Source organism: Conger conger, chromosome 8 (genome assembly GCF_963514075.1).
Source record: "Conger conger chromosome 8, fConCon1.1, whole genome shotgun sequence".
In the NCBI taxonomy this organism is placed as follows: domain Eukaryota; kingdom Metazoa; phylum Chordata; class Actinopteri; order Anguilliformes; family Congridae; genus Conger; species Conger conger.
This window is the reverse complement of record NC_083767.1, coordinates 60,655,369-60,677,034: the sequence shown is the minus strand read 5'-3', so window position 1 is coordinate 60,677,034 and position 21,666 is coordinate 60,655,369. Positions and strand designations below refer to the sequence as shown.

The 21,666-nt window shown below is 44.1% G+C and overlaps 1 protein-coding gene across 1 annotated transcript; it reads right to left on the bottom strand.

Moving 5' to 3' along the window:
- Positions 1 to 9,403: 9,403 nt before the first annotated feature.
- LOC133134539 (GTPase IMAP family member 4-like) lies at positions 9,404 to 11,707 on the bottom strand. Its single transcript, XM_061250739.1, has 4 exons — positions 11,658 to 11,707; positions 10,460 to 10,539; positions 9,469 to 10,256; positions 9,404 to 9,409 (listed from the first exon to the last, which is right to left on the bottom strand). The coding sequence occupies exons 1-4, from the start codon at positions 11,705 to 11,707 to the stop codon at positions 9,404 to 9,406; spliced, it is 924 nt and encodes a 307-aa protein (XP_061106723.1).
- Between the last annotated feature and the right edge of the window lie 9,959 nt (positions 11,708 to 21,666).

Here is a 21,666-nt window from a genome sequence, read left to right as displayed (position 1 = left end):
ATGTGGTCATTTTAGCGCATGTATGATTACCGCTGATCCAGGGTGATGATCGGCCAACATGAGAGCTGAACGTCACTGTTATCTTCATAAACAACCCAGAATCCTCAGCGCAATGCCTGACGTAACATCGTACAGTAATAATATTATTAATAATAATAATAATAATAATAATAATAATAATAAGAATAAAAATAATGATAATAATAATAACTAGAAAAAATTCCAGGGAAATTTTAAGTGTGCTGCTGCTGGTGCCCATCCCTCACACAAACATAGATGTAACCCACAATTTGGTCCTCACAAGAATGGAGAACCTCATCTATACACGTGTGTGTGTGTGTGTGTGTGTGTGTGTGTGTGTGTGTGTGTGTGTGTGTGTGTGTATTTGCCCTTATGATAAGTTCATAGGCCACACACACACACACACACACACACAGATCTAAAACAAAATTTGGTCCTCACAAAAATAGACATCCTCATCTATACACATGTTCTGGGCAGTTGCTAGGGTGTTCTGGGCGGTTGCTAAGGTGTTCTGGGCGGTTGCTAGGGTGTTCTGGGTGGTTGCTAGGGTGGTCTGGGCAGTATAAGGGTACAATTCCCAAGGTGGCGTTGTCTGGCTAAGTATGGGTTGCTCAACCACACCCACCCTCCTGTTACAGTTAGCACAACCATTAAGACATGGACATAGAAATAAAACAGTTAAAAACCTTGCTATTTTCATATAATGTGGACAGGATGGAGTCAGTCAGTTAGCTAGTTATTTAGTTAATTATTCTTATTAATGACTTAGTTAGACGTGTTAGGCAGAGGCAGAACATACATACAGTTCAACAGCATCACAAACTACAGATAACAAACAACCAAATCAACACCTCTCTAAAATAATAAAAACTTTATAGAATATTACACTGCATTAGTTTTGGTAAATATAAATTACAGTGACAGTTCACTAATCAGCTGAGCTTAGTTAGCCAGTCAGCTGACTAGTTAGCCAGTCAGCTAGCTAGCTAGTTAGTTAGTTAGTTAGTCAGTCAGCTAACTAGTTAGCCAGTCAGCTAGTTAGTTAGTTAGTTAGTTAGTCAGTCAGCTAGCTAGTTAGTCTGTCAGTAAGTCAGCTAACTAGCTAGTTAGCCAGTCAGCTAGTTAGTTAGTTAGCCAGTCAGCTAACTAGTTAGCCAGTCAGCTAGCTAGTTAGTTAGTCAGTTAGTAACAGTCACTTAGTTAATCAGTTAGTCAGACCGTCAGTTAGTTAGTTAAGCTAGCTAGCGCCGAAGCTAATGTTAACTAGCGCGACGAAGCTAACGCAAGCTAGCGCCGAAGCTAACGCAAGCTAGCGCAACGAAGCTAGCAGTTGACGCTTCAGATAACATTGGAGTCAATGAGAGCTGGATTCGGCACTCTCTGCACTTTTGGGCGATTTATTAAAAAACCGTGAGTCCTATCTCAATGGAAGTAACATTGAATGAGAGAGGACAAGTTTCTCTACATTAAATTGTTGTTGTAGAGTAGAAGCTGTGGGAGTAAGATGAGAATGTCTTGAATATTTTTGATAAAATTTAGAAGGGCTGAATGCTAGAGTGGGTGATGTCACCGCACTCTAAAGCCACGCAATACACACCCATTATAAAATCTGAAAATCTCAAAAATTTCATGAAACATAAACTGTGATTTTGTAAAAATTAGAAGATATCAAAAAGTGTCTTTAGAACAACACAGTTCAAAGTCTTGTGACCCGTTTAAACCTTTAATCACGTTTCTGCGACAAAGTATGACGAAGTGGTGTGGCTCCAAAGAGGGTGGGTTTGATCAATTTGTGAGATTTTTTTTTACGAATTCTCATTCATTCCTTTGGGCAAAAATCGGTCGGTTTTTCGCATTTCGTAAGAAAACGAGATGTCGCAGAATTGAGAAAAGTCTTTCCCATCGATTCCCATCTATTCCGGTCGTTTTGATATATATCTTGCCTGGGATTTCTCAAAGCTGTGGGAGGAGTAGCATGCCGAACTTTTGAAGGAAGAAAATTAAATAAATAAAATTATGAAGTATGGCTGAGAATATTAAGGTGTGTGCTTTTGCACTACAAAGCTCTGCTTTGTATTGCAATGCGCAGCACACAATAATCAGTATATTGGTTGGAATTAGCCGCTATTATTGTTATTATTATTATTATTATTATTATTATTATTATTATTGTTGTTATTATTATGAGGTATATTATTAATTAGCATATCATCATCATCGAGTACTGACTTATCGATGCTGCATGGAACTGCAAAGATGAACACAGATGTGCAGGTATAGGGCTGATCATGCATAGAAACGGGAGAAAACTACTTTCAATGTCTCTTTTATGCAAATAAAAGAACAGCAAAACATTTTTTATGTTATCTCCATGCAATAATAAAGTTTTCAGCAGTTGGATTCAAGATTAGATTGTTTTACTTCAGTCATGATTAACATGTTGTGGCAAACAAATTGAACATCCTACAGAAGGTTGTGCTGCACCTGAGACAGACAGACTAAACATATTAGAATTGATTTCCTTCTGTTATCTGTGCAAAATAAGTCATTTTGAGTCAAGAAGAAGGTGGAGAGAACTTGTTCACAACATTATCCAAAATATGCCATTTGGATAGATTTTGGATAAGTAAAAGGACACTTGTGCCTCATCTTGGAAAAACACTTGCAGGATGTCACTGCTTTCAGATAGCAGGGGGCCTGTAGCATAGTGGTTAAGGTAAATGACTGGGACAGGAAAGGTCAGTGGTTCAAATCCTGGTGTAGCCACAATAAGATCTGCATTGCCGTTGGGCATTGCTCCAGGGGACGATTGTCTCCTGCTTAGTCTAATAAACTGTGCATCACTCTGGATAAGAGCATCTGCCAAATGCCAATAATGTAATGTAATGTAGCCACACAAACTTTTTTCGAGTGGTGGACAACACATTGTGGATGAACTGTATACAATAATTGTTGTCCCTAGCAGATTTAGATTTGGTGCAATGAATATTAGAGCATGTAAATGTATGATCTTTTTGCTTTTTGTGTTTACCAGACATACATTTTCAAGTATTTCTTAGGCTCTCATGCTTTGATCTTGATGGTACACATGTGCCCGACAAATTCAGCCAACCATGCAATGTGTTGCCACACAGTGGAACAGCTTTATTAAATAGTACTGAAAACAGGTCTGGGAAAAAGAGTCAGCTGAGATCCTTTTAACTTTTAACACGTTGCACGTGTCAATAACAGTTCATTGTAAAGAGCAGTGTGGTCTCTGGTTCCCCACTTGTGTTTGGTTCTCCACAATCTTCCTGCACTTGTTTGTTTCTTCCTCATCTTTGTTTTTCTTTTCTCCCCCTTTTCTCCCACTCTATTCCTTCCTTTCTCTCCAGCCTGCCTCTGTGCACTTCTCTCTCTCAGCTCGTCCTTCTACCTCCTCGTCCTCCTCCTCTTCCCCCTCTTCCTCCTCTTCCTCCTCTTCACCGCAGCTGTAGAACCTGCCCCGGTTTGACGTCACCATCTCCTCCACCTTCTCCAGCAGCTGGGAGACGTGACGGGCATTCCTCCGGCTGTGTAGGGCGTGATACCTGTTCCTGCACCTGTGCACCAGCCTGCGGAGGCCCTGGCTCCTCAGAATGTGCTGCTCGACACTCTCCCCCAAAGCCTCCGCCCAGGTGAAGAGCACCAGCGTGTGCCTCCACACCCGCGTGCCGAAGGCGGCCATGTTGAGCCTGACCGCCCGGCCGTAGCCGGCTGTGAAAGAGAGATACGCGGGGACGACCAGGAGGAAGGCGTGGGGCCCTGGGGGGCACAGAGCTGCCCTCTGCAGGGCGTGACCTGCGGCCCCGTCCCCAAGGTACCACTTGGGCCCTGTCACTTCCACCAGAGCGACCCGCCGCCCGGCTGCCTGCCCTCGCCTCACTGTGCCTCTCTCTGTCTGGGCCTCCTGTCCACCCAAGATGCTGTTTCCAGCCGAGCTGTTGGAGGCCCAGCTCTCTCCCAGCAGGACGAGCCTGAGCTCAGATGGACCGGGACTCTCTGGGAATGGTGGGAATGCGGTACGGATTTGACTGGGAGACTGAGGAGACAGCAGGAATGTTGGGGAAACTGTACTGGGAGGCTGTGCAGGGCTCCCTTCAGCGATCACTGAAACAACAAGAAAAGGCAAATTGTGAGGTTGTGTACTTGATATAATGAGCAGCTGTCATTATTGTTGTTCCTCCTCATGGAGGGGCTTTAACTGTAACAGATGGGGCAAAATATAAACCAGAGGCTTACACAACTCAGCAACCTCAAACTCATTAATTTCATTATAGAGTTGCGCAATATCTAAACATTATACAAGCCCTGTCTGGGTTCATTTTTACGTATTATTCTTGTTTTCACAGGTGGGTTTCTAACTGTTGAACGGAGTGCACAGGGAGCAGACTATGCCCTGTGCCCGTGCCATTGGCACAAGCGGTTCAGAGAGGGACGAGTCTCGTGGTCCTCGTCAAGCAACTTGGGCACCTCCTTTGCGAACGCCTTTCCCCAGGGGCAGATTTCCCCCAAGGTGGTCCTCACAGACTCTTTAATCTTAATCCCGGTACCTCGGCGATCGCTCCGATTGTCAGCGTGCGAAGCGTCCGCGCCAGGTCCTTGGCCCTCTGGAGGTCGGCGTCAGATCTGAGCATCGTGCGGGTTTTTGGATCATCCTACGCGTCATCCCGCCCCTCTCTGCACCGCCCGTTCCCCTCAGACAGGTGCATGGTGCTCCCCAGACCTTTCTTTCAGCGTGAGAAGGGTCTCCGTTGGATTTTTCCCCAGATGAGCTTCGCAACCAGATTCATAGCGCTACAGAGTACACTTCACAAGAGTTAGAAACCCACCTGTAAAAACAAGAATGATGAAGTAAAAAGAACCAAGGCTGGGCTTATATAGGGTTCAAATGTTGTGCAACTGTACAACGTAATTCATTAGTTTGAGGCTGCTGAGACGTGTAATCAATCTCATTATAGCCACACCTCGTATTAACAATAGTTATTCACATCTGAAGCTAAAAAGCACCATGCGAGCAGTGTATGAGAGAGACTAACCTGCGGATGGTTTATTGGAGTCCAGTCTTTGACATGGTTTAGGCACATTCAGTTCCCCTCTCCCTCTCATCTCCTTCACCCGGTTCTGGAAGCTTCTGTCCATAAACTCAGGCAAAAGGTCATTGAGGCTCTCACTGTTGCTGCAAAGTTTGAGATTCTTCCTTTCTGACCATTCCCTCGCTCCGTGATTCTCTTTCTTCTGTTTGGGCTTGTGGAGCTCTTCCTCCTGCCCTCCATTCGCCTCTTTCAGGGCAAAACCTCGTCCTTCATTCTCAATGGGATCAGGATCATCTTCCCTCATCCCCTGCTTCTCTTTTTGCACCCCTGCTGCCCCTTCCATGCGTGGTTCTTTCCTGTCTTTTTCTCTCTCTCTGTTGTCCACCCCGTTTTCCGGATCCACTGTACAGAATTCCACTGGTCCCTTTTTTGCCTTTTTTGCCTTTTCTGTCTTTTTTTCCATGTCTAACAGTTTCCTTTCTTTTTCTGTGTACCTCAGTTGTAGCTCTTTGAGCTGATCCTCGGTCCCTTTGAGCTTGTGGTAAAATTCAGACTCTTTCCTGTTTAACTCCATTTCATGGGTTTTTACCAGCTCCTTAATCTCCTGCTCTTTCTTTTCAAAAGTCCTTTTAAATTCCTGAATCACAGCCTCCCTCTCTGAAACAGTCACCATCAGCTTTTGCTCTCTGTTTCTTGTTTCTCCTTTAGAAAGTAGTTCCTTCTCTCTGGATTCTTTTTCCTTTGGCTGGGGAATGAGTTTACTCTCCATTTGCCTCTCTCTTGTTCCTTCCTCTAGAAGTTGTCTATCTCTCCCTGCCCCGTTATCGTCTTCACCCTCTGTCCATGGTATTATCCCTTCCTTGTTCTTTAACTCCTCTGGACAATTCAGATTTTTCCCGTCAACTTCCCTCTCTTTTTCAGAAATGGCCCCTTGCAGCTCTTCTAGTTCCTTCTTGTATTCCTTACAGCTCTTTCTGATCTCCTCTAACTCGGCCTCTCTTTGAGAGATCAGTCCCTTCAGTTCCTCTACTTGCTCCTGACTGTCTTCATACTTCTCTGTGATGGAAACCAATCGTTTCTCACTGCAATCGTGCTTCTTTTTCAGTTCATTAACGCATCTCTCTTTTACCTCTCTTTTCTCTATCGCCTTCAATTTCTCCTCATGAATCTGTTTCTTGTCCTTCGTCTCTCTCTCCATTTTTTCATATTTTTCTTTCCACGTGTCATCGCTCGGTTTTTGTATCTCTTCATCTCTTTCCTCGATTGTCCCTCGAATTTCATCCCCCTCTCTCTTCAGTTCCCTCTTGATCTGTTCCATTGCTTTGTCTTTTTCTCTGAGCGCCCCTTCCAGCTCTCTAATCCCTGCTTCTCGCTCACTCTGTTTCCTCTCATATTCTGTCTGCATATTTCTCCTGATCTCCTCATAATGAATCCTCAGTTCTGCAATCTTTGTCTCATTCATCTCGGCCCTTGTTCTCAGTTCTTCATTTTCTTTCCTGTAGTCCTCACACTTTTCTTTTATCTCCTCAATCGCACCATATCTCTCCATGCTCAGTGCCTCATAACTCTCTCTGAGGCAAACCAAGTTTCTCTCCAGCTCATCATACCTTTGTTTTAATTCAGAAATCACCTTTTCTTTCACCTCCAGGACTGACTCTACCTCTGCCTCTCTCATCTGCCTTTTCTCCTCATCCATCTGTTTTGTACCCTCCATCTCCTTCTGCATCTTCTCATATTTATCTCTCCATTCCTCTTCCCTCTGCTTTAGCTCTTCCTCATATTTCTGCAGAGAAGCTGATATTTTCTCCTCCCTTTCTTCAGCGTTGTGTCTCAGTTCATCCACTTCTCTCTCTTTCTCATATTGTTTCTTCTGTAATTCATTCAGTTCCATCTTCATGTCTTTTATCTCCTTGTCTTTTTCTCGGACCACTCCCTCCATCTCTTCCTCTCTCTGTAGTTCTTTCTCTCCACGTTGCTGTATAATCTCATCCCTCTCCTTCACAATAATGTGAATTCTCTCCACCAGTTCTGCGGTATCAGTCCTTAGCTGCTTAATCATGACCTCTAGTTTTGCTGTTTGCCTTTCACTGTGTTCATACCTCTCTCTTATCTCTTCTACCTCCTTCTCCTTCTCCCTGATTTTCTCTTCTGCCTGCTCCACTCTCTTCCTCTGTTCATCCTTCAGTCTCTTTTCTGTTGCCCCTGCATTTTCTTGTGCTTGATGCATCAGCTCTGAAATCATTCTGTCCTTCAGCTCAAGTTGTGCTTCTCTTTCGGACAAAGCCCGTGTGTTTCTCTCTGCCTCCCTCTCTCTCTCTGCATCCTTTAGTTTCATCTCCATCTGTATCCTCCTCAGTTCCTCTTCATATTGCTCTTTCTTATATTCCATCTCTTTGTCTTTCTTCTCATTTATTTCATCTATTTCTTCAGCACCTCTCTTCTGCATGTTGTTTCTCTGCTCCATTTCTCTGATCTCCATCTCTCTTGTCTCAGCCCTCTTTCTGTGCTCTTCATTTTCTTTCCTGTAGTCCTCACACTTTTCTTTTATCTCATCTCTCTCCAGGCTCAGTGTCTCATAACTCTCTCTGAGGCAAACCAAGTTTCTCTCCAGCTCATCATACCTTTGTTTTAATTCAGAAATCACTTTTTCTTTCACCTCCAGGACTGACTCTACCTCTGCCTCTCTCATCTGCCTTTTCTCCTCATCCATCTGTTTTGTACCCTCCATCTCCTTCTGCATCGTCTTGTGTTTATCTCTCCATTCCTCTTCCCTCTGCTTTAGCTCTTCCTCATATTTCTGCAGAGAAGCTGTTATTTCTTCCTCTTTTTCCTTGATGATGCATCTCAGTTCTTTCTCTTTCTTATCATTTTTCTTCTGTAATTCATTCAGTTCCATCTTCATGTCTTTTATCTCCTTGTCTTTTTCTCTGACCACTCCCTCCATCTCTTCCTCTCTCTGTAGTTCTTTCTCTCCACGTTGCTGTTTAATCTCGTCCCTCTCTTCCACAGCAATGTGAAATTTCTCCATCAGTTCTGCGGTATCAGTCCTTAGCTGCTTAATCATGACCTCTAGTTTTGCTCTTTGCCTTTCACTGTGTTCATACCTCTCTCTCATCTCTTCTACCTCCTTCTCCTTCTCCCTGATTTTCTTCTCCAGCTCCTCCTCTTTTTTCCTCTGTTCATCCTTCAGTCTCTTTTCTGTTGCCCCTGCATTTTCTTGTGCTTGATGCATCAGCTCTGGAATCCTTCTGTCCTTCAGCTTAAGTTGTGCTTCTCTTTCTGCCAAAGCCTGTGTGTTTCTCTCTGCCTCCCTCTCTCTCTCTGCATCCTTTAGTTTCATCTCCATCTGTATCCTCCTCAGTTCCTCTTCATATTGCTGTTTTACGTTTTCCATCTCTCTATCTTTTTCCCTGACTGCTAACTCCATCTTTCTGATGTCTTTTTCTTGCTCTCTTAGTTTCCCCTCATTTTCTGTGTGAACGCTTTTTAATTTCTCATAGTATTCCCTCTGCTCTCCAATCTCTTTCTCTTGTCCATTTGTATTCTGCTCTATCTCTTTTATCTCCTCTATCTGCTTTTTCATCTTCTCAGTTTCCACTCTCCACACCTCTTCTCTCTGTCGCTGTTTCTTCTCAAAATCCTGCTTCAGAACTTCAGTGGTTTGCTCTGCCACCTGAATTGTGTGCTGTAGTTCTTCCACCTCCCTCTCTTTGTCCTCATACATTTGATGCAAGTCACACAATTCTGTCTTTTTTTCCAGATTCCTGCGTTTTAATTCCCCTATTTCCAGGTCACACTTCTGCATGTTTGCTTTGATCTCAGCTTCTCTTTTCATCCTCTGCTCTTCATAAAACTCTTTCATTTTATCCAACATTAAGTCTCTCTCTTTCTTCTTCTCCTCCAGGTTCTCCATCTCCTCTCCACGTTTGTGGAATTCCATCGCCAGGTCGTTGAGCTCTGTCTTTTTCTCTTCATTCAGTCGATTCAGCTCCTCCATTTCTGTAGTTTTATTTTGAATGATCTTTCTCAATTCTTCCTCTGTTTTAACAAGACTCTGGCATAACCTTCTCGACTCGTCTGCTTCTTTTTCCATCGCCGCTGTTCTTTCCATCAGCTCACTGTTCTTCTTCTTTTCTTCCTCAGCACTTTTCTCCAGCTCCTCCCTTTCTTTTGCGCTCTGTTGGTGCATCTTTTCCCACATCCTCCTGTCAAGGTGCATCTCTCTCTCTGCGGTCAGTATTCTAATTTCTCTTTCTTCATTCTTCTCCATCAGGGCTTTGATCTCCCGCTCTTTCTCTTGCATCTTTAGCTTCATATCCCCCTCTCTAAGCCTGTACTCCTGGTCAAGAATTGCTGTGATTCTGTCGTTTTTCTCTTTCATTTCCTTTACTCTTTTGTCTAGGAGCTTCCTCATCTCTGTCTGCCTTCTGTCCTCCTGTTCCTGCCTCCCCGCCTCCGGCTTCCCCTCCATTCTTTCCCTTTCCTTGGGTTTCCTCTCAAAACTCATCCTGCTTCTCTCCTTCTTTGCTTTCGTTTCCGTCTCACTCTTCCGTCTCTCCTCCTTCTGCCCGCCGTTTCCCGCCACGAGGTCCTCCACCTTCTCCAGCAGCTCTGTGACCTGCGTGTTCACCGGCTCCGCGCCGCTGATGACGTGGTACCTGCCCTCGCACCTCTCCACGAGCTGGTGGGCTTTGGCCGAACTGTGGACGTGCTGCTGGATGGTGGCGCCACGCCTCAGCTTGTCTCCGCCCGTAAACAGGATGAGGGCGTACCTCCAGGCCTCCTCACCCAGCACCCCCATGTGCTCCACCGCGGCCTGCACAGTGACGTCCGAGTCCACGCCCACCACCAGCAGCAGGGCGTGGGGCCCTGGCGGGCACAGTGTCACGCTCCTCCCAATCTCGTGCCGGACCCTCTCGGGGGTCCTCTTGCTCTCCCAGCCGGGCGTGTCCACCACGGTGACCCGTCTGCCCGCCACCTCCCCCTGCGAGCTGGTGCACTCCTCCGTAACCCTGCCGGCCAGGAACTGAGCCCCTCCCAAGATGGCGTTTCCCGCCAAGCTTTTCCCGGTCTCCCGCTCCCCCAGCAGCACCAGCCGTAGGTCCGGGAGGCCACGACCACGCCCTGTGGGCCAGCGCGCCTGTACCTCCTCTCTCCAGGTGACATGGCTCCCATCGCCTGTGAGAAAGAGACATAACCAGCGTGAATTCAGTCTATTTGGACCCAAGCAAATGTGTCCCTCCAGCTCCCCAAAAGTATTAAACAAATCATACGGCAGAACACACATGGATGCTGCACATATGTATGAACCCCCCCTCGCTGATGCCCAGGATGGCATTTCCCGCAGAGCTTTTCCCCGCCCCCTTCCTCCCCAGCAGCACCAATCGGAGCTCTGAGGGACACGGGGCTCCAGGAAGAGGGGTCTGCCCCTCCTCTGCCCCTGATGCTGGTCTCACGCCACCTGCAGGAGAGAGGGGGACAGCTGGTTCCCATTCTGTGATGGAGCTTCAGCGCCAGTCTGAGCTCCAAGTCATTTACCCACATGGAACACTTTTAAAAAAAAAGCTTATATTTCTATTATATTGCTATTGTATTTAAACATGAACGTGTGTGCATGTACGTATGGAGCCTTATGTTCTGTATTCATTTTTTAACTCTGCTTTCGATGCCACTTTCACAATGTAGCCCACTGACTCCAGCCCACCACCTGTTTATAGCAGGTTGAATAGATATCAGTTGTACGATAACAGTATATATATAACTATTCACAAGGAAATGTCCAGAATATGCACCCAAATATGGAGTCTCACCAGGAGATGGCGCTGGTGTTGGCACACTCGTTTTCTTCTCTCGCTCCATCTCTTTTTCCCGCTCTCCCTCTCCAGTCTTTTTCCTGCTGAACATCGCTGCTGTTGTAGAATCTTCCACACAAAGCTACAGATGCTTCCTCACTTCTAATCCATGAAATAAAATGAAAAAAACACATTTCACTTTATTCCCCCCGAACAATTGTCAGCCTGCATCACAGGCACAGCTGAGTCATGACACGACCACCTTTCTAGGTCAGAGTTTTGCACTCATCAAACTACCAACATCAAGAAAACCTTAACCATAGTTTTTAAGACATTTGAAGGTTCTTACAGTTCAGAGGTTCTGATGCTTGCTTCTATAGAAACATTTATCTTTTGACCTTTAATTTTAAGTCTCTGAAATGTTACCTATTCCAAAACACATGCCAACTTGCTCCAGAGCAACTGAAATCATCTGAACAAATTGAGCATTACATTACATTACATTACAAGGCATTTAGCAGACGCTCTTATCCAGAGCAACATACAACGAAGAGCAGATCGAACAGCAAACGGTATTATTCAGCTTGCATTTCCTCGTTATGAAAATGGATATAATGAGATTATGATAATTAATATTGATATACAGATTGTGGAAGAGGAACTGCACTCATTCTGCCCACGCAGTGCAATATCTTTTATTAAAGTCAATTTATTGTTTTTGGCAGTTTTTAGCCACAACTCAAGGGTTGATGAAGTGGCAAAAACACAGGAAGGGGTCACATCGTACACTTTCGTTTTCATCAGAGAAGAGCCTTTTTCTGCAGCCACCAGCGCCATTGTGAAATGCTCACGCCCATGTTTCATTCAAAGTGAACAAGCCTATATTCCTGTATTAACACAGTCTACATGAATAACGATAATCCTCTTGGTTTATCCTACTTATGACATTTGACAAATTACGTGTGGGGGGGAGTGGACAGGTAACCAGAGCAGTGTGGAGAAGGCAGGGTGCGGTGTGGGGGGTGTGGACAGGTAACCAGAGCAGTGTGGAGAAGGCAGGGTGGGGTGTGGGGTGTGGGGGGGTGTGGACAGGTAACCAGAGCAGTGTGGAGAAGGCAGGGTGGGGTGTGGGGTGTGGGGGGGTGTGGACAGGTAACCAGAGCAGTGTGGAGAAGGCAGGGTGGGGTGTTGGGGGTGTGGACAGGTAACCTAAGCAGTGTGGAGAAGGCAGGGTGGGGTGTGGGGGGGTGTGGACAGGTAACCAGAGCAGTGTGGAGAAGGCAGGGTGGGGTGTTGGGGGGTGTGGACAGGTAACCTGAGCAGTGTGGAGAAGGCAGGGTGGGGGGTGTGGGGGTGTGGACAGGTAACCAGAGCAGTGTGGAGAGGGCAGGGTGGGGTGTGGGGTGTTGGGGGTGTGGACAGGTAACCAGAGCAGTGTGGAGAAGGCAGGGTGGAGATATATAAAATTTATATATAAATATATAAAAAATATATAAAAATGCTGGATGCTGGATATCACAATATTGTATTTCACTATACAGTGGGGGTATATTTTTAGTGCTTCTACATTAGTGTGAGTGCTACCATAAAGGTATAGGGGAAAGCTGGAGAACATTCACCCTACTACACCACTTTGTCCCAGGCCAAGCAGCCACCGAATGCTACAATATGAAACGCTCCATTTACATTTACATTTTAGTCATTTGGCAGACGCTTTTAATCCAAAGCGATTTACAAGTGCATAGTTTCTACAAGTCAAAAGTCTACAAGTCTACAAGTCTATAAGTCAAAGCATCACATCCAGAAACTAGCAAAATACACAAGAAATGCTGTTCTAAACACAGTTGTCATCATAAGTGCATTTAAAAAAAAAAAAAAAAAATTTTGGGGGGGGGGGGGAATACATCAGAGGACATTTCTTCTGAAGCATAACCATCACCCTGCACATATATTGATAGATTACATTTCTTACATTGTTGGATATGACGAGGATGTTCCCATGTGTAAATCCAGGTGCAGTCAATGTCAGCCGTGCTTCAGACATGTGACCATCTGCAGAATCTGTTCCAGTGGGGGTGCAGACATGTCTCAGTCTCAGTGTTTTCACAGATTGAAAGTTGAGGTAACTTCGCCTGCACATCCAGCAGAGGGTGCTGTTGTGACATGTTGAACAGGAAATGGGCACCTTTAGCGTATTCATTAAGGAGCGTGTCGATACCAGAATGCCACTCTGAATAGCGTGCCTGGCTCAAATGACAGAAACACGGATATTCCAAAGTCCTCCCAGGGTATCAGCCCAACCACGGTGCCTCCGGCTTTCTGCATCTCGTACAGTATTTCTGCAGCGCTTGACACCAGAGCACCAGACATTTCACATCATACAGAGAGTCTCCGTCTGTGTGTCTGTATTTGTCTGTGTGTGTCTGTGAGTGTCTCTGTCTGTGTGTCTGTGTGTGTCTGTCTCTCTGTGTGTGTCTGTGCGTGTCTGTGTGTGTCCGTCTCTGTGTGTCTGTCTGTGTGTGTCTGTGTGTGTCTGTGTCTCTGTTCCTCCGTGTAGTTACTGTGGGGCAGGGGTGCACAACTCCGGTCCTGCACGGCCAATCTGTGCACAGCTTTTTGTTCCAAATGATGGCCTTGATTTTAGTTTTAGTTTAGACATTTCTATAAACTATGCTTGCAGTCTGTGTCTGTAGCCGGTGCATATACAAATATCAGATAAAGACATGATTGGGCTACAATCGATAAGATTCTTGTTAAAACATTGTTACAAGAGCATTGTACAAAAAGTATAGGAACAGCAAGGTCAATTCTTTTATTTTTGCTCTACACTGAAGACAATAGAGTTTGAGGTCAAAAGATGTACATGAGAGATCCGAATTTCAGATTTTCATTTGTTAAATAACTTATCATAACATATCACCTTTTGTATTAGACCACCCAATTTTTAGGTGAGAAAAAGTATTGGAACATGTGACTGACAGGTGTTTCTTGTTGCCCAGGTGTGTCCTGTTACATTGACTAAATAGTTCTGTGTGTGAACTCTTGGTTTAAACCTTGGATTTTGCCTGTGAAGAAATATGAATAAACCACTGGCGTACTGAGCAACAGATATGAAACAGGTCGACCACGGAAAACAACAGCAGTTGATGACAGAGACATTGTCAGAGCTGTGAAGAAAAACCCCAAAACATCAGTCAGTGACAGGAAGTGTCATGGCTTAGGCTTGCATGGAGTGGGTTCACTAATCAGTATTGATGATGTAACTTATGATGATAGCACCAGTATAAATTCAGTCTACAAAAGTCTACAAAAACATTTTGTCTGAAAAGTTATCGAGAAATGCGTCCAAACTAATTAGGAGGAACTTCATCATGCAGCAAGACACAACTTCATTCGGGGCAGGAAGTGGATGGTTTGAGACTGGCCAAGTCAATCACCAGACCTTAACTTAATTGAGCACGCATTTCACGTCCTGAAGAGGAGATTGAAGGGAAAAAACCCTCGAAACAAACAGCAACTGAAAGAGGCTGTGTTGTGTAAAACCCCACAGCTAACCCAATGACGGAATTTAAGGGGTTTTGCGTGCTTGTCCTTCTGGCGTTGCTGGGAGAACATTAGTTGGGTTAATTATTATTCTCCGTACAAGAACAGAGCACAATTATGTTTAAGAATATACTGGGCCCGTTGCCATGGGTCGGATATGGATTGACCTGCCCTATATCCCGCTTATAGCTGGCCAGAAACGGATCAGTACAATTCTTAATATTCTCCGTTCTCAAACGGGGCCGTATTGTACGCTTAGTGGTTACTATAGTTTTACTCGTTTATCTGACTCCATTTAAAATATAATTTAGAAATTTGGGTTTGCAACTTACGCGGACCTCAGGAGTGATTACATTCAACTTGTACCTGCGCCACCATTACTCAATAGATGCTCCCGGGATTAGCATTACTGCTGAAATCTCAGTTCGGTGGAGAACTCAGAGGCTGCGGGTCCAGTCAACACAATACATGCAAACCTGCCATGATAGTTGCGAGCCCAGGTCGGCGTAGCATTAACTGGGCTCCTTCGAGCTAATTTGGCAGGAACCAGCGGCGTAACGCCCATGGGTGCCCTTCGCACCAAATCACAAGAGCCGTGCGTCACCCGACCCTTTCAGGGACAGAAATTGCTGGCCTCACAGCTTAGAACTACCACAGGTGAACCGCCCCGCCGATCGTCGGTCTTTGGCCACCATTTCCCCCTGAGTATTCAGTTGTAATTTAGGCTGAAAAGGTACAAGATGAATTAGAGTCATGGAGATCACGCAAGTTACAAACAAAATAGTTTATTCGCAGACAGGTAGGTTATTAGCTTTAGAATATCACAATCAAGTATAAAATACACAAATTAAGAATAGAGATAGAGTAAATAATCATACCTAGCCTGCTTGGACTACACACAAACACAGAGTATAGGATATGCCGTATGGAAAGTCGAATACGATCTTCCTGATACTTACATACACGTACAATATGCTGTGTGGGAAGTCGAATACGATCTTCCACTGCTACACATACATACATACATACATACATACACAAGACATGTTGTGTGGGAAGTCGAATACGATCTTCCCAGATTGGTCTGTCTCCCTTGCTTTTATGCCAAATCATACGTTTGGAACCAGGCGGCAGTGCCATAAATCAACCCGGAGGGGTGGTCAAATCTGGAATTTAGACCCCCACCGTTGGGGGTTGTTGAGTAGGGAAAATGAGATGATTACCAGGAGAGGACGTGTAGGTTTTCCCTTCAGGTTTTACTGAAACTATAGTTTATTAAATTCCATTTGGTATGAAATGTATCTCATCCGATTCCTTGACTTTATCAGATCACATCCATTCCAAACAGATTACCCTTATGTTTTATTATGTTGCAGTTATCATGAAACTTCCCTCCTGATTATCCATTTTACCTGCAATTCCTGTTACCATTACATAAGACTTAATGCAATAATACAAGGATCACATGGGCAATGTTTTCAAGGTGTTACCGGGTCTATTTACTATCTTAATAGCAGTTTTGAATATTTAATCTAAGAGAGCAGTCACCGGTGTAATGACAGCAGTGCCCAAATGAGGGCAATGTGGCATTGTCCGGAGTCTTCCCCCTTGGAAGTGACCAGGTATGGGGTCACAGGGAGGTCACCAATGTTCGGGAGGATTCTTTTCCCATGACCCAACTGGCCTTGGACCACTCATACATCTTAACTCCCCAACAGGTAGTCTAAACAACATTGGAACCCCAGCTCTCAGGCCCCTCACAAATGGCAGCCCTTCCTGACCTTAACCACTATGCTACAGGCCGCCCCATCATATCTATGAATGCTGTAGTTGGGAGTTTTCATGATAACTGCATTATGCTGTAAATATGTTTTTGTGCCTCTCATGGTAATATACCTTTTGGATAAACCTGATTTGGGTGAATGAAAGGAAAGGAGACATTCCAGACTGTTTGGTTTCTTCTCCTTATCTCCGAAATCCAGGCCTTAGTTCTTGACCCTAAAAGTGAGTCACCCATCTATAATTTACAGCCAGGCCCACCAGGCAGGGGGCTAAAACACATGGCTTCTACAGAGACAGCTTTTGCCCAGTTTCCCCTCGGCTCCTGAATGGTTGTGATATCAAAGGTAGACTGTTACAAAAACTAGACCATTACACCAGTCGCACTGAACCAATCAGAATAACACCAAACATCAACATATTCTGACCTGGGATTATCATGAAACATCTTTATACCATCTCCAATATTCCTGTTCTGGAATGTGAGAAAAGAAGGTGCCTCTAAGAATCCTTCTCTAGCTCTCCCCCACAGACATGTGTGCCAACGGTGGGGGCTAACAATGTATGCTCCAGGAGGGGGAAGTCAGCAAGCTGACCAGCGCATGAGACCAAATGTTACTTATGACTGGCTTACAGTTGTACCCCTTGAATAGGGGGACGAAATAATACTTGCGATCAATATCAGATTGGCAGAATAAGATAATTTTGCAGATCACTGATTTTTAACTTTATCACATTACAGACCGTGAATTCAGTCTTTTTAAACGTCGCAAATTATGAGTGTATTACTGCTTTTCACTTGTCACAGCTGCAGTAAAAGCCTGGCAGAAAGGCATCACAAAAAGATTAATACAACAGTTTGATGATGTCAATGGGTCACAGGCTTGATGCAGATATTGCAAGCAAGGGATATGCTACAACATATTAAGTATTATTTACTTTAATACTCTCTGCACCAATACTTTTGCTCACCTACAAATTGGGTGGTCTGATACCAAAGGTGCTATGTTTTAAGTAGTTTAGTGCATCTAGGCGTAAATACGAGGAAATAAAAGATGAAATTATGAACTCTTGTCTTGTGTTCATCTTTTTATCTCAACCCCAAATTTGTTATGCCAGGGGGAACAGAAGAACCAAAAGCAGGCAGGGGTGCAGACAAAATGGCAGATTTAATGCAAAAACAGGGACAGACAGAGTGGAGTCAAAATACAGGCCAAGGTCAAAACCAGGACGTCAGTCCAAAAAGGCAGAGGTACAAATATTATTACATTACATTATTGGCATTTGGCAGACGCTCTTATCCAGAGCGACGTACAGTTGATTAAACTAAGCAGGAGACAATGCAGGGTTAAGGGCCTTGCTCAAGGGCCCAACGGCTGTGCGGATCTTATTGTGGCTACATCGGGATTAGAACCACCAACCTTGTGTGTCCCAGTCATTTACCTTATCCACTACGCTACAGGCCGCCCCTATCTAAACGAGCAAAGAATTCCAGGGAAGCAGGCAGGGGTCAAAACCGGAAATCCAATAAACAAGGGCAAGGACTCAGGAACAAGGGCAAGGGCAAGGGCAAGGGCAAGGGCAAGGGCAAGGCAACAAGGAGGCTAGAACTGGGGAAAGGAATCAAGGGCTCAGGACAAGAAAACAGGACAAGACGAACTAGCAGCATGCAACTGAAAAGGACAGGTATAAATACACAGGGGAATGAGACAAACTAGGCGGGGCATGGGAGTGAGGGCGGTCTAACAAATAAACATCAGGTGAGACACAAGAAAGGTAAACGGACAATAACAAGGGGGAAACGAAAACACGGACTGGATTCACAATGACACACATGTAATACAAACGGCTCCGGACTAGAGAGTAGACAATTGCAGAGATCAGGAGATGCAGAGATACATAGAGACAGGTGCGAACACTTCGCTGAAACTAAGCAAGTAATCAGTGATAGAATAGGGAGGCGGAGTTACAGAACAGAATTGAAACTGGAGATGCGTTTGTAAGTTAGTTAATTGATTGAAATTACAAATAGCCAAAACTAGTGAATGTTAGTTTGTTAGTTTGACAAACATATTAGTGTGTTAGTATAATTAGTATTGTACAAATTCAATGTTAGTTGGGATTAGTATATTAGTGCTATGTACAAACATGAAATGGAGAGAAAGCAGGAAGTAAGGAATGCAAGATTGGAAGGAAGATTGAACCCCGGAACTACCGAAAACACCCGAATAGTGGGGCACGCAGACAAGGGAGTGACTGGGCTAGAAAACATTCAGACTCAGACATCGCAGGGGAAGATGAGTGCAAAGACTAATGAATATAAACAGTACACCAGACATGAATGTGAAAAAGAATAAATTACAAGAATAATGATAAAAACAATGATAAACTAACACACAGAACACAGGAACATAACACAAATGTATTCAGTGTATTACAATAACAAAGGAATTGGCCTCACTGTTCCAAATTATCTCATTTAATTAATTTTCATACATGGTACATGAATGGATCCAGTGGTACATTACTGCATCCTGTAAATCCAATCCAGTTCACGTGACCATCTCCGTAAGAGAGAGAGGACAAACCCAGTCAAGAATCTCCCGCTGACTGAGAACTACAAGCCTGATCTGCACTTCCTGTTCCTGCTTATTCCTGTTTTGACGCACATAGGGTGTGTTCTGTCCAAGGTTCAGCAGTGGTGAAAGTATCAGACCGAGAGACGGAGAGACTGTAACATGGAGGCTAAAGCTTTGATTCCAGAGGACGATCTCTGTTGCTCTGTATGTTGTGATATTTTTAAAGAGCCTGTTGTTCTGAAATGCAGCCACAGCTTCTGTAGAGTGTGTCTGCAGCAGTGCTGGGAAGAGAAGAGCTCTCGAGAGTGTCCCATCTGCAGGAGAAAGGCCTCTGTGGATGATCCTCCTCTAAACCTGGCCTTAAAAAACATTGTGGAATCTTACTTAAAGCAGAAGACTGAGAGAGAAACTACAGACAAGACTGAGGCTCGCTGTAGTCTTCATGGAGAGAAAGTTGTTTTATTCTGTGAACGTGACAAAGAGCCTCTCTGTTTCATCCGTCAGACTTCAAGAAAACACAGAAACCACCCGGTCTGTCCAGTGGAAGAGGCCGCTCTGGAGTTGAAGGTATTCTATTTTAAATCATAATTAAAAATTAAAGTCAGCATTGTATCTGAAAGTCTTGTTTTAAAGCCTCAAAACATCCAGTATTTTAGATTTCAGTACAATGTACGAGGAGTAAAATGTGGGTATGGTTAAGTCCAGATTCACAGTTGTGATTATGGGCTTTTTATAGTGAATACAGCTCCATGAATGTAACATTGAAATACAGTGTGATTTCATAAATATATAGCAATGATGTGTGAGATTAGATACTGACAGCACAAATATAGCACAAGACTTTTACTCTAACAAAATGAAGGTCTAGATCTGATAAAACTACTGTCATATAAACTGTTATCTGCTTGAGGAGAGAACTGTGCAACAACCAGGAAGTGCAGAAATCTACACCGAGTGAATAACCAGTGGAGACAGAGTTGTATATACTCTCTCAAAAATGGATGTGTTAATATCGAACACAATAAATCAAGCCGGTTCTATGAATGCTTCAACATTCCTTACAGTTGGCTGTAAATTATTTGTATGTACAGCCCAGTACTATTATCCTATTTTGCTGAAATATTTTATTGGTTTAATTGTGCTGAAAATGCACAATAACATATTGTGTTATGACGCTCTATAAGAATATTTCACTGATCTTTACTCGAGTGTAGTATTTTCCATACTACATTTCCCACAGGCTTCCAGTTACAAAATTACACTGACCGTCACTAGTGTAGCAGGGTAATACTGTGCTATTTGTGAGAATAAGTCTTAACTGGTTCATATCACTCCAGGAGGAACTCAAGCCGGCACTTAATCTTGTTAAAGAAAAACTGAAGAAGTTTACTAAGATTGAACAAGAATGTAAGAAGACAGCAAAACACATCAGGGTGAGTAACACAACTAGTAAATATGTAGTATTTTTGATGAATGTTGTGTGTGACATGGATAACAAACACACCAACTGCCAAGCATAAATAACAAAGCGTAGTTGCACTATTCAGGTTTAAAATGGTGTTTGAATCGCAGAGTCAAGCCCAGCACACAGAGAGGCAGATAAAGGCAGAGTTTGAGAAGCTCCACCAGTTCCTGCGTGAGGAAGAGGAGGCCAGACTAGCTGCACTGAAAGAGGAAGAGGAGCAGAAGAGTGGGATAATGGAGGAGAAGATAGAACACATCAGTGGAGACATCTCCATCCTTACAGACAAAATCACAGCTCTAGAGACGGCCATGGAGACCGAAGACACCTCCTTTTTAAAGGTAGGAGCTTCATTTACTGACCGAGTTTATACCGATTAACCTCAGTAAAGTAACGTCATGTGTGCTGACTGTTATCATCCTCTTCACTTTCATTAACATGGCTCCTGCTGTTTCTCACCTATTGTTTCTCATAATGGAATGGACTGAATACATTTATACACTCACAATGATGCTCTTATTGTGTGTTTTTTTCAGAGCTACAACAACATCAAGGAAAGGTATGTGGACTCTCAGCTCATTTCATCTTGTGTGTTTAAGTCTCTTCAGTTCCCGATGCTGACTGACTCCTGCCTGTCGTTACAGAGCCCAGTGCACACTGCAGGACCCAGATCTGCTCTCAGGGGCGCTGATAGACGTGGCCAAACACCTGGGCAACCTGACGTTCAGAGTCTGGGAGAAGATGCTGGGGATGGTGCAGTACAGTGAGTATCTGGGCCAGATGCTGAAATCAGGTTTTTTTTACAAACATTTAATGAACACATGAAAGAGGAGGAACAGGCTGCATGTTGACAAGGTGCTGAAGATAAACAGCACAGAGTCATCCAGTCTCAGAGCAGGGAGATCCTGAGGGCTGCACTGCACTGCTCGCAGTTTAATATCAGAACTCATGCAGACACAGAATTAACACACAATGTAAAACCTCATGAAAAATATGTTTTATTAGCTGTTATTACCAATTGTTTGCATTGAATTTGCAATGATGTGTTCATTGATTCATGAATTTACATAATGCAAATATGTTTTATATTTAAAATATGAATCACTATAACTACAGTATATTGTTATCCATAACTAGTATATGTCATTTCCTGTGTATGGGACCTAATCTGAATAGAGTATGTGAAATGGTCCTGCCACACGCCATGGGCGGACACAAGAGATGGACACAGGGAGGTTGTTATGATCGGAACCATTCGCAGACTCCAAGATGTAATAAATAACACGCTTCAATCAAAGTGCCACAGAAATAGTTCAGTGGACGGCAATCAGGGCAATACAGGCAAGGCAGTTTGAGTCCAAAGGGTCAGAGTCCAAACAACCAGAGCAGTGTGGAGAAGGCAGGGTGGGGTGTGGGGTGTGGACAGGTAACCA